The sequence below is a fragment of the Haliaeetus albicilla genome, chromosome 17 (assembly GCF_947461875.1).
Source record: "Haliaeetus albicilla chromosome 17, bHalAlb1.1, whole genome shotgun sequence".
NCBI lineage: Eukaryota > Metazoa > Chordata > Aves > Accipitriformes > Accipitridae > Haliaeetus > Haliaeetus albicilla.
This window is the reverse complement of record NC_091499.1, coordinates 1,533,037-1,551,250: the sequence shown is the minus strand read 5'-3', so window position 1 is coordinate 1,551,250 and position 18,214 is coordinate 1,533,037. Positions and strand designations below refer to the sequence as shown.

The 18,214-nt window shown below is 40.3% G+C and overlaps 1 protein-coding gene across 1 annotated transcript in view; it reads left to right on the top strand.

Annotated features, from left to right (window-relative positions):
- Positions 1-18,214, top strand: part of EYS (eyes shut homolog) — a 938,397-nt gene that overhangs the window by 879,579 nt on the left and 40,604 nt on the right. Inside the window, exons 42-43 of the mRNA XM_069804576.1 lie at positions 3,933-4,105; positions 15,721-15,903. Of these exons, the coding sequence (XP_069660677.1) occupies positions 3,933-4,105; positions 15,721-15,903 (356 nt within the window). The remainder of the gene's footprint in view (positions 1-3,932; positions 4,106-15,720; positions 15,904-18,214) is intronic.

Below are 18,214 nucleotides of genomic sequence, written 5' to 3'. Positions count from 1 at the left end.
AGGAAGAAATGCCTTCTTTATATATTGTCCTTTGATATTTTTAAGATTATTGATGAGATAAGGTTATCCTTCTGGCTGCAGTGAGTTTCTGTAGATTTGGCTATTACACAAAGCTTTCAAAGGAAGATCCTAATCACCTTTACATTATCCTGGTATTTTTTAGAAAGAGATTTAACAAATCTTTGCATGAAGAGTAATTCAACTTAAAGTTTAAACTGATTAAGTATGATGCTCCTTTCAGTTTCCAGTAATTTAAAACAAAATGGCACTAGGAATAAATAATAGTAACAACTTTAAAATAAACTATATTACATCTTCAATTTATTAACTGAAGAAGCTTGGGAAGCTGTTCCCTCCAACTTCCATAGCTTTGTCCCAGATAATATAGTGAGAGCACTAAAAAAACTTTTGTTGTTAAATATTGAACCCACTGCGACACGTAGTTTTTGACATCCTCAGCTTAGCACTGCCATGATTAAAGGGTGTTGAGCGCACCTCCTTTCAGGGAAGCCCTCTCACACACGACTACACAAATGGCATGTACAGTGCTTCCAGTGGGAATCACAGAGCATAGCACTCCCCCTTTAGAGATGGAAAAAGCACAGGCATATAGAAAATTATACACTGCCTTGGAGAACTACAGCACGGTATCGCTAGAGTACAAATGATGTCTATGATGCATTGTACAGAGGGATTGTAATCTTTTCTTTTAAAACCAGAATTAGTTTAAAAGTCAAAAACTGTGGTTAAATACAGCTGTGACTGTATTATCAATGTATTATAATCCAGTCTCTGCTGCATTGTGCAATATTTTAAAAAAAATAAGTTATCAAAACCTGTGTTGGCATCCCAAAGGTGTCAATCTTATACAAAACTTTGATTTTATTAAATCAGGTCCTTGATGTAGTACTGATTCAAGGAGAAGAATTTACATTATTGAATTACCAATATCATGTCATACCATGCAGATGCTTCTTGATGATTTTCTTTCCAGTCTAATGTCTAGACCAAAGATCAAAGGAATATTTTGACATGGGAAATGGTAAGGAAGAGAGTGTCCCTTACCATTTCAGAGGAGGAGGCTGGTGACGTGAGATGATGATGGTCTAGGAGTATTGTTCTTGTCTTTTCCACTCCTTTTCTACACTATTTCTGTCTCTTCTCCCATTTTCTCTCACTGGTTGTGACATTTTTCCTTCCAGTGATTCTGGATGGTTAAGGTTTTTTCTCTGTCTATTTCTGGAGTTCATCAGTACTCCAGTTTAAAATCTGGAGCCTTTTTTGATATATGATATACACGATGGCTGCCTGATTTTCTTTTGATGGCTTAAAAATCTGCATCCGTATTAGCAGATAATGTAGCTCAATAGGAGTAGATTTACATCAGTTGGTGCTGAGGACCCAACATCCCCGTTATTCATGTTTCAGGGAGTTTTAACTCACACTAGACCTGGTCTGGCCGCCTGGACTGAATGCCCATTAGTAGCTGGAGTACTGAAGTGTGAGACAATCATCTGGTGCAGGTTCATCTGAAAGAAATTGAGTTCATGTACTCTTGAGACCACTCCACAATGTGAACCAAGGGGGACAACAAGGAGGTTTGCTTCAAAACCATGCTTTGGATCTGAACTCAAACACTAGTACAGACATATGATACATTTCAGCAAAACACTCCAAATTTGTTTCTGATTTTGCAGCCTCAAAATTCTGATATTTCCTTGTTTCTTTCACGCACTATTCACTTTCTTCACCTCGTGTATATAATTATCCAATTACTTTTTCCTGGAGCAATTCACAGGTGTACAGAGTAGGCAAAAGATGCTACCATTCTAATTTGGTGTCCCCTTTCAGTTGCTTCTTGCATTTACAAAGGATAGCAGGATATCATGAAATTGTGAAATCTACTTGGGAGGCGAGAAGTCCCTGGTTATTCAAGCATTTATGTGTTTCTTGCAGCTGAGACTAATTCAGCAGAATATTGGAGACTTTGTCCTCTTCTTAACCAAATATAGTGACAGACTGCTTTGAGAGAGAATAATAAGTCATTTGGGACTTTGTATTTCAGTGTACTGAAATTCACTACTTGTGAATTGGCTGTGATATTTTCTGTGTGGATAGCTGTTATATTTTCAAGCTTTGTATTATTTTGTAGAACTTTTTAAAAACTGTTTTCTTTGCCTCATTGGGAATCACTCTGTTACTAGGATGTTATGGCATCAATAGTGAAATGTTAGAACATTGCTCATTTTGATAACAATAAACTCCTCACAATGTGTTATGAGACCTGTTATTTTTAATCTTCTCCACAATAGCAAAAGTAAGACTATAAAAAGAAATGGCTGATGTTGACCTATACAGCTCAGTAGAAGAATGTATGAAAATTGTTTTTTTAAAGGTGAAGACTGAAGTCCCTGCATTTTGCAGTCAGTAGTGATGATCTATCTTCTCTTCTATAAACAAACAGAAATACATTTGATAACTAGTTTTAGAGATCATCACCATCAATTGTAGATTTCCAGGAAGGATTCAGTTTATTGTTGCTTTTTTAATTAGCTGAACTGTGTAATGCTGGTATTAAAACCGTTGAAAGCAGGCTTCTGGCTGCTGCACAAACGAAAGCAATCCAGTGTCTCATTTACATTCCTCTCCCGGTGTCTGCAGCAGATCTATAAATAGAATAGGCTACACACAGAAATTTATTATTGCAGCTGATAGCAATTTTCTTTTGCAAAGGTGTCTGGAGGCATTATTCATGAGATTCATTCTGGTAGACTCTCCAGCCGAGTTCTCGCTCCCCAGAACTGTGGGTGGTCAGTTTAGAAACACACTAATCAACTGCTATGCACAAAGACTGTCACAAGACTTACTTATTTCCCTCTTTTAAAAAATACAGGAGTTCTCTCAGCTCCAGATTATTTTCTCTAACCTGATTGCATGGATATTATAAGCCGTGAACAGATTTTTAGAAATCATATGTGTTTGACATTTTATCACTGAACAACCTAATGATTATGCTGTTATCTGGAAAAACATAATGACTGTGGTTTGATACAGCTCACATCATGTATTCTGCATTCATACCCACAGGCACATGTGACCTGATCAAGTATAAGACAGACATGTTTCTGTTCAGTACTGAGGATGTGTGGTAATCACATGAACTGACCTATCTAGCTGTCATCTAATTTCAGTCATAAAACAAGAGGAAGGTCAAATAAGGCCTTTAAGGAAATTATATTTATAATAAGGGAGAGATGGGAATGTCTTACACTCCTGCTTTTCCTATCTGATTTTGGTTTTCCTACCATATCTGCCATTGTGCTCTCTTCGTATACTAAAAAAAAGATAATTCATACAAACAGAATATGCACATTTCTAAACATTTGTTGTTATCATGCCTCAAGACTGATTACACTTATTTTTTCCCTTGCCTATTCTAATATTCTTTCTATGACTGAGAGCACAAGATATATGAAAGCAGAGATATTACCTGTTTATTCTGGTTCAATTCAATATAATCACTTCTGTAAGTATTCATATTTCAGTTTTTCCTTCCATCCTACTGTAAGATGTAGAAGAGCTGTTTTTCTGTAGCAGTTATTTCAACTATGTTATGAAAGTAGCAGCACAAATAACGAGTGAGACATTAGAAAAGTCACATATCTTACCATGAAAGGAAAGATAAATTAAAATATAAAATTAAACCCAAAAGAACCTGTCAGCTCAAGTCACCCCTAAAGCATTCTGGCATCTCTAATGCCAGATACACAAGCAAAAAAAAAAAAGAAAGTTAAGAGAGTAAAGACAAAGAAGTATATTACAACCATAAGTCAAATGTCACTGATTTTCTGTGAGTGTAAAACCCATCCTGTTTTTTTAAGTGCAGTTTGGTACTTATACATATTTTTTTGTTTTTAATTTAAATTTGTCAGTGATGCAGAAAATTGGTTTTGTGAATGCCCTAAACTCTACTCTGGAAAACTCTGCCAGTTCGCGACTTGTGATGAAAATCCATGTGGAAATGGTGCTACGTGTTTTCCGAAGTCCAGGCGAGATGCTGTTTGCCTTTGTCCATACGGAAGATCTGGCATCCTCTGCAGTGATGGTAAGAACCATATTTTTTATTCATTGGTCAAAGTTTCTATCATTCGTAGAAGCTGCGGTAAGAAACAAGTGAAATACTTTGAAGGCGAAACACTGAAAGTGGCCACCTCCCCACCTGCAAACACAGGCCAAAATCCAGTCACAAGCCAAGAAAGTCTGAGCTGAGCATCCCCCGCATCTTGGTTCATAAAAGTGTCAGCCAGAGAAAGGGAGAGAGGGATCGCAGAAGCTGAAAGTAGAGAAGCTAGGAAATACCAGGTAGTGTCTGATGTTTTGGTAATTCACCTGGAGAAAAGCTGAGAGAGAGATTTGACTGAGAGCTCCTTTGGAGAAATTAATTTCTCCTGTAGTTTGATTTTTTACTCTGCTTAGAGAAGCATTACTTTGTACATTTTGTAAATAAAAGGAGTGTACAAACAATACTTTCTGGATTGTAAAAATATGACCAAGTGCTAAAATGTGATTCATTTCTCAGGTCAAAAAGAGGAACAAATTAAAATTTACCAAGTGCTTTGCTATGTAACAGGAGACAGGATGAAGGGAAATTAATAAAGCTAAGTAAATAGGTCATTTTGACTAATACTATCAAACGAAGGGCTTTTATTCCTCAAGCACTGATTATAATGATTGTTCTAGGTCAGAAATTCCTGTGTGCGAACAGCCAAGGTATTCTTTTCCCCTAACACTCAATGTAGCAAGAAGTACTGACTGAAAAATCTGCATGTAGAAAATAATCACTGTTTCTGAGCTGATTCAGCAGTGCATATGAAGTGCCTTTTAAAATAAATATTAAGCAGTGTTCAGGTCAGATCAAAGTCTACCTTGTCTTTTTCTTCATATCACTTACATCTTTACCTCTTATTTAAAATCTTAATTTCCAAAATTTTCAGTAGATGAACGTTTATGTTTTATCCATGTTTTCATCTAACCCTGATAATCGATAGCCAATAGCAAATATGTAGGCAAGCGTATGAAACGTGTGATACTTCCTTGGTAATCTTCCTTAACTTGCAGTAGCACAAGACATGGGGGCTTCATGAGCCAGGGCTGATATATGGGTTAGCTCTTGATAGATTTCTTTTCTTTCGTGCACTTCTCTAATTGGTTTTTGAGTCCATGTCCATTGATATACAACATCCTGTGGCAAAGAGCTCCAGAGCTTAAGTATATAGCTTGCGCAGAAGTACTTCCATTTGTTTGTTTAACTGCGCCAATTGCTAATGACATTAATGCCTCAAGCTTCTGTGTTAGAACGGATGTTTCAGAGTTGTTCCCTGTTTTATGAATGTTTCCCTTTTCACCTTCTCCACGCCTCTCCTGGTTTTATATAAATCCTTATTATAACCCTCCCAAAATTATTTCTGAATAGTCCAAGTTGACGGGGGCACCAGCCATGCTGTTTTTTCAGTCATCCAGGCTGCCTTTCTTTGTCCCTTCTCAGTTCCACTGCATCCTCTTTAAAATGAGGGCCCAGAGCTGACCGCAGTGTTCAGGGTGTGATAACGCCACTGCTTTATACGGTCCTGCTAGTCATTTTTCTGGTTTACTTCCTGTCCTTTTCTTAACCATTTCTTCCATTCTGTTTCTTTTAATGAGTACAGTGACATTTTCATGAAACTGCTTATTAAAACTCCTAACACCTCTTTCTTTGAATGCTGATGGCGAGTTCGGAGCCCACCGTTCTGTATCTAAGGCTGGGATGCTTTCTGTAGCTACCTCAATTTACGTCTGCCAACGCTGAGAATCATCTAATGCCTTTTCCCTGTAGTCGTTCAATGAGGCTCTTCCACAACTCTTTGTAGTTAGCTGTCTCCAAATTGAGAGTCTGAGTAAAAATTGAGAAAGCCTAAATTGAGAGAAAGTACACAGATTTGTTACTTTGATTAGAATACAGAGCTGAAGGCTGTGAAAGCACAGAAAGAATGAAATTTTACTGAGTGGAAAGGGAAAACTCTGGATCATCGCTGTAAGCAAGCAAAATAGGGAAGAACACCCACCTTCGTAGGACAGAGTAGAAATCTAGGGTCAATAAGCCCACAACGTAAAAAATTACAAAAATATGAAAAATTACTTTATTGAACTGTGTCTTAGGAGTTTAGAAGGAATAGAAATAAACTGAGCACAGACAGAAGTCTTGTTAAGCTAGACTTTGCACTGAAACTTAAAAAGAGCTGCAAAAGGTCTTTTTATCACATACGCTAAAACTGAACAAAGAGGGGAGAAACCGCCACAATGCAATGAAGGCTGGGTGCAGCCTTAGAGGTAGCCCTAGCAGCAGGAAAGCCATACATTTGGTGAAATATTTGAAGATAATGATAGATTGCCTAATTACAATGGTAGAACAATGTGAATTGTATTAGAAACAGAAGAAAAATTTAATTGTTTACTATAACAAAATGAGTGGCCCAGATAATAAATTTATTAGAAAGAAATGGTCCACAGATTTAAAGTCTAGGTGCGTGCATTTTTAACGCATCATGTCCTGTTTAAGGTATACAATAATATTGTCTCTACTATTAAGATTAGTAACCAAGTGCACGCTACTTTGTGTCTGAAACACTGAAGAACCTGTTTCTCCTAAATGCTTATCAAGTAATAGTTGGTCTTCGTCAACAACAAATGTGCAAGATGTTACAGTGATTATTTGATAAAATGAAAATGAATGTACCAAATAGAACTGCAGATTTCATGCCAGCATTGCTGCTCCTACCAATGGAGATTATTTACAAAAGACGAAGTAAGGATAAATAAAGATGTGGACAGGGCCACAAATGAGCCCACTGCTACAGGTCTTGCCCATGTCAGTTGCCATCTGTTAAGAGTTGGAAGTCACAATAAGAACAATATCAATCTCTACAAATATGTAAGAAAAAGTGATAATAGAACTATTGTCACTATTAAATGAAAAAAGAAAAAAAAAAAAACAGAACCAAAATGCTTGGCATGACGAGTTAACAATACATCATTTTATGTGGAATGCACAACATTCTAAAAGTGACAAAACTATAATGCTGCCATAAATATGACAAGTGAGGCAAAAATTTGAGGACAGATAGTAATTTCTATTAGACAAACCTATATAAATATGGAAAACCAGACCAGCTCCTGGGACTAACAAGAGCTTTTCTTCCTTTTCTGAAGCAGATGGAGCATTCTGCAGTCTAAGCAGGCTGGGAACAATTGCTCTGCATTTATCTTAGTTACCTTATGCTTGTTTCAGCCATCAAGAAAAGCTTCCTAAAAGCATGTCCATTTTTCCAAATATATATAGTGAAATGCCTTATCACTCACTACATATCTTTCCTGGCTTTTATCACTAGATGACCATGTTTTTATGACTGCAAGTTGACCATTATATATTGAAATCTCTCTCAAGAAGCTACATAGCTAAGGCGTAATGGGCCAACAGGGACAGGGGATGATAACGTAAGTTAAAAGAAGGGACAGGCTGCGCTGATCAGGCGAAGGACGTGGCCAGACAAGCATACTGACCAGCGAGCTGTTTACATGAGACTGACCCTTTCTGTCCCTGTATCCCTCTGTTTTTTCCACATTTGCCCCTCCTCAGATCACCTAATTCCCGCCTTCTCCCCACCCTTGGTTCCTCCCTTAAACATCCATAAATCCTGTGCTATTCCAACACGCTTTTCACCCGCGTCCCACAAGGCGTCCCATACCCCGAGGCAGTTAGACCCCTCTCTCCAAAAGGCGCCGTGCCGTTGACTTGTCGTGGTGGGTGTCACACGCGGACACGGGCTGAGGGTCTCCCGAGACAGCCCGGCAGGGTCCGGACAGGGCGTCCCTTCCTCCGAGCCCTTCCCGGGGTGTCCGCCCGCCTTGGAGCGCGGTGCTCCTGGGGACGGTGCAGAAGGAGCTGGGCTGGGCTGAGGGCTCCTGGGCTGGGAGGACCCAGAGCAGGGTCCCCGCCAGGCGCCGTTGCTTCTCCGTGCTCCTCCGCCGGGGTGCACAACCGACCCCTGCTGAGTTGAGGGGTGAAAGGCCCCCACGGCTTCCAGCTCGGGGGGGGGAGTTGCCTGAAACAAGCAGGTAGTCACTTACTGAAATGGGAAATATTTAGCAACACACATCATCAACACGCGACTCTTCGGAACGGGGACTGTGGCTACAGGGGCAACTTGACTCCCAAGTGACTTTGGCTTTTTAAGCTGTATGTAAAGGGATCTGCACCATTGAAACTGAGTCCAGTTATTGAACTCCGCCTTTTCAGTAGTTTTGTGTGAAAGCAGCTGACATTCAAGCCCTAGTCTGATAAATTTCCTTTCACATTTAATTTAGTAAAAAGTTGCTTGCGTTGTGTATCTTGCAGATTGTAAATCTCCTCCAGTATTTAGGATCACACTGGTGAAAGAAAGTGTTTACACAGCGCACCATTTCAGACCAAATGAATACGCATTCTCCAGCGGTGCTATGAACATTTTTTTCTCTAAAATGCTTTTTGAAATTATATATTTGATTTTTCTAATTTTAAAAGTTGGTCAGGAAGGCATATCAACAACTCATTATGGAAGCAAATGAGGATTAGGTTAGCGCTAGAACTGCCTGTCATCTGGGGACATTTGTCATTTCATAGGATCCAAGACTTAAATGAAATCTGTGGTGCTTGATCCAAAGAGAAAGCTTGAGATCAGCCCGTTAGAGGGATGTCCATATCCCCATACTTCAACTCTTTTAAAATGAAGAATTCTAGTGATACGAATATAAATGTGGCCAAATCAGTATTGTTAACATGAAATAAAAGTAAAATAGTTTTAATGAGCCTAAACTATTAAAAATACTATTGTTGTATCTCACCAAAATAAGCAGAGTTTAGGACATTGTTCTTGTACCTCAAAAAAAAAAAAAAGTTGTTTAGTTGCTACCATCTCTGTAATCAACCTTTATTTCTTTTTTATATTTTTTTTTTAACACTTTTTTAACACTTTAACACTAAGTACAGACTGGGCCATTCCCTGGTTGGCACAGGAAGCTGATAAGATCTGTAAAATATAAGGCCAATACGTTGGAAATATCTGAGTGTAAGAAATTTTGATAAGTATGATGCAGAAACTTTGAAGAGGAAATATCAGAGTATCATTGTACATTGTGATGGCCTCTTGAATGTGAGTGAAGCAGAAATGGTTCATTCACCAGGAATGGAAATGAACACCTGGGCTTCTAAACTCTTGATGTTGTTGTTAATTATATGTTACACAAGAAACTGGGCCCTTCTGGGAAGCTGTTGGTCATAATATGAAGCATTTTGTTAAGCCAGGAATCAAGAGCCAATGCTTTGTAAGCACAAAGGTAAATTTAAAAAGAGAAGGATTTCAAAGGAAATGTGCATTGCTAAGATGAGTAATTGTGTCAATTTAGACCAAATTCAGTGGTTTAGTTTCACTGTGTGTTTCACATATGTACATATGTGACAACATAAAACAGAGTCCAGACTCTGACATTGTATTTAATAAACATGCATCAAAAAGGGCCGTTCACAGCAATCTGTAAGTATGTTCCTTGAAACATTTCTGAGCAACATTTATGGTAATGCTTCACAGTCCAAAGGTTTCCAGCAGGTTTTCTGTAGGATGTATTCCCCACATGTATAAAATTCATTTCAGAGTACTGAAGTGGGAAGTGACTTGCTCTGTAGAGTGAAAATCAGCCTGCCAGTGAATTGCTTCTCTGCAGCTATGTTTGGCACACAATGTCACCTTCAGAGCTGTTTGGGTCTGCAGACTAAATCGTGCAGGTCGGTGACAGCAGATGCCCAAAGGGAATTTCCTCAGATAAAAAAAACCTGCATCGCAAGGTTTCTGGTCAGTGGTAAAAGACTTTGGGGAATGCTGATCAGGGTTGCTCTTCTTCCTGTTCAAGAGAATTTATTTTCTGGGTCATTTGCTTTTAGCTGGGCCTTAGTTTTCCCCTCCCCTCCAATGTGAGGAATGTCATAAAAATTGTCCAGAACACACATAGGCACAGTCACGCACTATTAATGTCACTGCTCTATTACCAGTTTTTCAGATTCGGATTTTCATCCTTGAGCAGTGAAATGACTTTTACTATTTCAAATCTCAGCTTCCAGTCAGAACTACAAGCTACTGGTCCCTGTGACTGCAGAAACAACCTGCGCTAATAGGGCACGTGGGCTCCATGACTGCCGATGCCACAAGACAAATCAAAGGAATACCCAGGTATTTACTGGGGGTGTGGAGGGGCAGGCTTACACCTCAGTTACCCGTTGTGTGGATCACCAACTCCTCACACAGTAGTCTTCCAGACGTCAAGAGTCTCCTGCTGCCACCTCGAACTCTGGGCTGGCACCGCACCGCTCCACAGCTCCAGCACCCCTTCCCTTCTCCGGCACTTCCCGGAGGTTCTGGTGAGGAAAGCGGGTTGCCTATTAAAGAAAACAGCTTGAATGTAGAACGAGCAAAGCATGTAAACTAAATACACAGGAGCAGGCAACTCCACTGCGTTGTAAGTTAAGCAAGAGGGGCAGAAGACCAGCTTGGCTGAACAGGGAACTTCTCGTGGAGCTCAGGAGGAAGAAGAAACCGTGTGATCTCTGGAAGCGAGGACGGGCTTCACGGGACGAGTACAGAGCTGTGGTTCTTTTACGCTGGGAGAAGACATGAAAGGCCAAAGCTCAATTAGGCTTTAAACTGGCCAGTGTTGTTTCAGAAAATAAGAGCTTTTTTAAGTATGTTCATGCAAGAGGAGGTCTAAAGAAAACATTGGAACAACACTGGTTGAAGATGGCCATCTGACTAATAAGGATGAAGAAAAAGCAGAGGCATCCAATGCATTTTTTGCCAGAGTCATTAATAATACTGATAGACCCTGGGCTGCCTGGTCCCCTGTGTCAGAGGACCACAAGTGTGGGACCAGTGAACTTTCATTTGTGGACACTGAAGTTGTAGGGGAGCAGCTGTCTCAGCTGAAAGCTCACAAGCCCATGGGGCCTGATGGGGTTCTCCCCGGGGTTCTGAAGGAGCCAGCGGGTGCTCTGGCAGCACCCCGTCTGTCATTTACCGAAGGGCTTCGGAGTCCGGGCAGGTCTCTGCTGACTGGAAGCTAGCCAGTGTTCCTTCAGTCCGCAAAAAGGGCATGAGGGAGACCCAGGGAACTACAGGGTTCCCCAGGCGAGTCCGTTTTGCCCGTGACGGTAACTGGTGAGTGATCTCTCCCTGTCCTTATCTCGACCCATGAGCGTTTCGTTCTATTTTCTCTCCCCTGTCCAGCTGAGGAGGGGAGTGATAGAGCAGCTTCGGTGGCACCTGGTGTCCAGCCAGGGTCAACCCGCCCCAGCTTGGAAGACTGGAATATACAGCACCTGGTAGTAATCTCCATTCCCTTTTCAATATTGTCTTTGCAAATAGGTGAGCTGGTGTTTGGGAGAACTGAATAATACTCATCCCACAGTGTATATGGCTGCTGATCCTGGAGGCAGACACTGAGCTGATAACTGTTCACTGTTAGTCAATGATAATATAAAAAAGTGGATTATCTGATTGTAATTCTTTAGCCTGAATTCTTCATCTCTTTCTATCCCTTCCAGCTGTCTTGTTTTTTGCAGTGTATTGTAAAGCTGTGGTTCAAGAAGTATTGGCAGTGAACGCTGAAAGGAACATTAATTTTAACTCAACAGAAAATTCAGAGATAATGAAACCATTATTCTCTTTCTTCTTTGTCACTTTATTCTCTCCGTTAAGATTTTTCTTCAAACTGTAGTTGATTTTTTTTTTACCTCCGACTTCTATGCTCACCTCTGATAAGATGTACAATGTTAGGGAAGTAGGTAGCCAACCATATTAATACGTTTATATAATGGGATAATTTGTCATTATTTGCTCGTGAGGCAATGGGACATACCATACCTTATTACTTGTTCAGTACTGGGAGTGCAGAAGAGGACAATGATGAATGGCACAGGACTGATGGAGCGACACAGGACAAGATCAAGCACAAAAAGTTGATAAAAGGCTTCAGTACTCTGTCAGAGTGGTGTGTGGTTTAGGCACAGTGTTAATTTGGAGCGTGGTTCTGCACGGCTCATAATCGGAGCCATTGGGACACAGTTCCTTACTGCCGCAGGCTGTACGCCGCAAGAGCAAGAGAGGAAATCAGCTTGGGTGGTGTCGAGGCAGGAAAAGGGAAATAACCCAGCGTGGTTAGCTGTGCCCTCTGCTATTCCAGCCAGCCCCAAACATTTTGTACATGATGTTTTGAAGGACTGTATTTCAAGGAAAAGAGGGCTATGAGATTATACAATTTTCTGCACAGTCTTGGCTCCATAGCTTTATAATGAAAAGAAAGAGAATAAAAGGAAAAGGTGACGTCATCTCGCTTGGCACAGTTTTACCAATCACTGTATTTTTCATACAGGGTTATTAATATTTTTTCAATTTTTAAGTTAAAAATATGTTAAGAGTATGGCAAACTAGTCTCTATTAAAATCAAAGTAATGAACGTCATTGCATGAAAGGTATCTCAAAGACTGAATGTTTTATACTGATGCGCATTACTGATAACCTTTAACTTTTTGATGTGATTGGATAAAGATCTCGTGATAAATAATACTTAGTAGGGAGAAGAAACATGATTAAAAATGTGGTATAAAACCTGTAAGCGGCAGTGCAGAAACAGATAAAATATGGAATAGCTGTCAAGATAGATACATTGAATTAGCCAGAAATACAAGCTTTGGACTTAAGATTAATTCACATTTCTAAATACATTTTACTCTCCAGAGACCAGCATAGGGAGGACTATTTACAAACACTGCGTGTACCTACCTGCTAAGGATAGGGTAGTTAATTAGATACCGCATCCGACTTCTACTAGGTGTGAGAAACTGCTTCAACACTGTGAAGAAGTGAACCAAAACAAGGTATAATGGTTTTCATAAAACATGCCTGTGGGGGTCCTGTTGCCTTGTACAGTTTTTCTCCGTTTGGTGACCGCATGCCTTATACCGGTACAGCTCCATATGGCGGGGAGCATCCCAGCGCCGTGCACACAGGGGGCACAGAGGGGAACAGCGGGGGGGAACAGCGGCTCGTTCACAAGTGCAGGCAGTGCTTCTGCAAGTCAACAGTAAAAAAGGACAGGCCGGTGAAGGAGTCTGAAATTCCCTAAACCCATCAGTGGGTGTGAGTCGCTCATCTGGAGGAGAAGGCACGTCCTGCCGGCCTCCTGATAACCACCGAGGGGTACATCTCTGTGTGCCCATGTAGCAAGTTTAGCCCACTGTTAGTGATATACTGGGGTTACTGTTTTGACTAGGGTAATTGTACTACTGATGGGTATTTGTTACTGTGCTGTTATTCTGAGATAAATAGTTTATCCCAAAAGCTGTTGTGTGCTGGTGTCTGTTACCACATCTGAAGCCTATAGCATGGCGGGGATGTCTTAAGCCCCTACAGTGTCGGAGGTGTTACTGCATGTACCTCATGGCCCCAGCAAAATGCACAGTTAAAACTGGATGAAAAGACCATAAAGAGCTGAGAGGAGATGCTCAAGTAGTCAAAGATGGACATCATTTATGAAAATTGTTTCTTGTCAGATGTTTTGAAAGGGGCTGTGCTCAGACACCCAGGGGTAAGAAATTAAAAGGTCAATTTGCAAATAATGTTTAGTGACTGTGCTCTAACCTGGAGTTTAGAGATCTATATATATATAAGGCCTCCTTTATCTTAAAATCTTGTCTGTTAAATATTTTGTGTTTTATTAAATAAATAGAAAGAAAGAAAGAAAGAAACAAAGAAAAAAAAAAAGAAAGGAGGAATGGTTCGCATTAAAGGAGCTGCCTGGCTGTCCTAGCTTCCTGAGAAGCAAAAAATGCAGAACTTGAGACTCCCTTGGGCACGTTCAGGTAATCTGAGGGAGCGGATGGCAGCCCACACCAAATTCAGATATGGGAGAGTTGTGGTTTTCCTCCAGTGCAGGGTATGACTCGCAAAGGTCTGGGACCGGAGGTTATGTTCAGTCAGACTAGGTCGAGAACAAACTCATTGCCAGTTTTCTTCTAATTAGGACAAAATCACTGTTGCATATGGAAATTTCCTGGCTCCCGTTTAAGATCACAGAACAAGGCGTAATGTGCCATGTGTGTAGTGCTTAATAAATGGGACAGTGCGCTCGGTGTTGCTGCAGACCCCAAGTCCGTGCTAGAGAAGGTTTGTCAGAACCTACGCCCGCACCTTTTGGCAGATGTGGACACTAAGGCGACGTCTGCCACCTCGGTGCCAGTGGGGCAGGTTTCCCAGGCTGCAAATTTAGAAATGGATTCCACAAACTAGAGATGGTGATACCATTTTCGCAATTACGCGTGATTGTTTCTCCCACACTCTAAGTATTCAGGGCCAGACGCTTAAAGGCACTTAGGCTAGCACAGGTTTACTTGGGGAAGATTATAATTGTTTACTAGCACGTCCCAGTCTGGTTGGTACGTGGTGCAGCTACATATTCCTTCCTCCCCCCATCCGTCCCACTGCCCGCGTTAGCACAGCTGGAGCCAGTCACGTTTGGTGCTGAGGTTGGTGGGAGGTAACTGCTCAAATCTTTTAAATCTAGCCCATGCCCAGTCTTTCAGGATCCAGCCTTACTCTGGTATTCTTCCTCTCTCTCCTGTTTTTCACTAATCCGAATTGTCTACCTCTGCCCTGAGCACGGACTGCAAGAACTGGCGGGAGCAGCCTGGCTGTCCTTGGGGCCGCGCGGGCGCAAACTGCAGGGCTCTGCTGTTTACCAGTACAGACACCTGTACAGACTCGGGTTTATTTGCTTCTTGTTTGCTTTTTCAATCCCACGGTTTTTCTCAGCATAAATTACAAACTTCTGTGTCACAAAACCGGTTGGTGTTTGAACGAACTTGTAGCCTTCGCAGCTTTGGAAGAAGCAGGAGTATATAGATGGCAAAGGTATTTTAGAACAAGCTACGTGCTTTGCTTGGTCAGTGCCCAGCATAAAGGAAATTTTCATTAAATTGAACCTAAATGACAGTTAAAAAGGGTTAAATAATTTGTCAGTGCTGTAAATTATACATTTTTAGATACTCAATTCCTGAATATTCTGACAGTTCAAATGATGGAGTAAATAAAGTGAGCAACATAATTCATGTAGGTCCTATTCACTGTGCTGCAAATTCATCCTTTTATGATGTTTCTTTTTATTATTTCTCTACTTCTGAAGAATTATTATTCCTTACCCTCTTCAGTACAGCCTTGTACTCACTTTCACTCAGATGCGTGTCAGAGATGGCATTTCTTTTAACAGGAGAATTTCTTTGCATGTTTTCTTTTGTCTGTCTGAGTTTTGAATAAATATTGCAGTGTACTTCTATTTGTGACAATGTTATCTAGAATCCAGGAGATGGCAGTAGTTGCCAATAATTCATTTGTAAAATAAGCCTATTTACAAAAGCTGAAAAATAGAGAGATTACACTCAGAGAAAAGCCAAACTGTATCTGCATGTGTGTAAGCATATTACAACATATCAAATTATTAGTACTATTTATTAGCTTTTAAGTTCTAAAAGGGGCTATCAAATAGGACTTGCAAATACGTATGTTAAAGAATTTGCCCTAATACTGAATTTCTTTTTTTTTAATCCAGCTATTAATATTAGTCAACCAAGTTTCAGTGGCACGGATGACTTTGGCTATACCTCATTCCTAGCCTATTCTGCAATCCCAAATATCACCTCCTACTATGAATTCCACTTGAAATTCCAGTTGGCAAACCACCACTCGGCTTTACAAGAGAACCTGATTTTTTTCACCGGACAGAAGGGCCACGGTAAGCTTTATTTTTATTACCTATCCTTACAGCATTTCAAATATTCATTAAACAAATAGGATAAAAATGTACACAGCTTTTTCTTGATTCTTTTTAGGGTATCATTTCATTAGGAGGAAAATAATCTCTTCAATACTTTATTGTTTTGTAAACACACAGTAAACAATCAGGTTGTATAAGTGTTTCTTTTCATTAAGGAGAAATATAACTGCTTCCAGTAATTAAAGTCAACAGTTAATCTGACACTTGAGGTAGCATATTTCTGAACAAAATAAATGGAAACCAGAAGATTAAGGTTCTCTTTTCAGTCATAAACATAAATTTCATTATTGATTATATTTATTTGGTGCACACTTTTGAGACATGCTGCCTCCAGTCTTCTGCCACAGATACTTACTTCGTTGGAAAACCAATCCGTCCACCCAACATGCCACAGCCACGCTGCCGTTTCTTCTTCCCGTGTCCTCACACGACCTGCCGCAGGAGCAGCCGTGAATTGCTGCTGTTGTCACGGTGGCTGCGCTTCCATGGCCCACGAGACTCTCGACACTGAAATCCAACCCTGTGGCAGCCAGAATTGGACCCTGTGTTATTTACGTAAAATAATAAACCCTAACCCCTGAGATCACAACCCAAGCTAGCTATAAATAAGCTGTGCTTACAGTCGGTATCGCAAAGTGTTCAACTTGGTCTGATTACCACGGCTGAGAAGCAGGTTATATAAATCTACTTACAACATTTGTACTACGATTTTTGCAATACTGCAGGTATCTTTTCACAGCACCCCACTGTGGCAGGCTGGCACAGCCTCAGCATTGAAATGGGCTAAAACAGTAATTCTACTTGTGTTCTGGCTGTCTTAGCATTGCTGTCCACACAGGACCCATAATATTGATGAAAGTTGAGAAAAATTTCATGAAATGCTAATGCAGACTTAAAGCAGTCAGGGTAGAAACTACTTTATACTTAATAGATCATAGGAATCATATTACTTATTTTTACTTTAACTGTTTCTGTAATTGGAGCATGAGGTAAATTTGGGGTTTGGAGCTGTCATATGGGATTGTTGAAGCCTAGGAGGGAGGTTTGGTGACGTGTTGTTAGGTCTAAACCCATCACAGTAGGGGAGTGATTTAGGTATATAAATATAAGTCTCTACTGCCACAGTAGATGCTTTACCATATCCAAAACATCACATGAGTTTGGCAGATATGGCCCATGACTTATGGGAACCCTATACTTACGCTGAACAGTATCAGAAAACTAATACTTCAGGAAAATTAGAGGGAAGAAATTACTATTAGCAGTTTTAAGATACTGAGGTCCAAACTACATTATTAAAAATCAACGTTATACAGTTAGATATATGTCGCACAAAACAAAATTGCAGTACATCACATCCATAGGATACCGGGTATCCTCCATTCGCTATGTTAATACATTTGGTATCTTCTTAGGTCTTGTTTTCTATTAAAATTCTTTACAATAGTTCCTGTACCCTCTGGGGCTTCTTCCCCTTTCTCCCTGTGGTAGATTTCCAAGAGTCAGACTGTTGCAATGCAAACTAAAACGTCAGCATAGAATGGCTTGGCAGTTTACGTATCTGTGATGTAATTAAGCCTGTTACTTTTCATTTGCAAAGATCCTGCCAAATTTAGCTAGTGCAGCTCAGCCAAGCAACTGTACTTCAGTGTGCCATGAGACCCTGGTACAGCACCTGGACAAACAGCCGCAAATTGATTTAGTTTATTGAGTTGATTATCCAAATTAGCCTAACACAAATAACACCCCTCGTGCCACATTTTACTCCCGGAACAGTCACCATTCACTCCCCGGCACCTTTTCCTTTCACTTGCTATCACAGTTCACTCCTAGGCAGTTTTTCCTTCACTCACTAATTTTTTATTGTTGTGGATGGAGGAAATACTGTCTTTCTTTTTTGGGGTAGCCAAGTAGAAATGGTGCATGGAGTTGACATTACCTAAAACATTTCCACCTAGTCATTCAGAAAGCAGCTTTCAGAAGCCAGTGTCCCCATCATTAAATTTTTATAACAATAATACATAGCTCTTTTGTAATACAAACACAAATGAATCGTTAGAACGTTCTTTTCAATGACAAGAATGAACCACTGCATTCAGGCACTTTTCTGCAAACTTTGGAACTGAATTTCAGACTGACAGTACAGAAATTGTAGGAAATGTAGCCAAACAGAAATTATACCAATTCGTCCACTGTCTTTACACAAGTTAGAAAAAAATGCAAATATGAAAAGTAGAGCACCTATGGTGCAAAATAACTTGATTTTCTT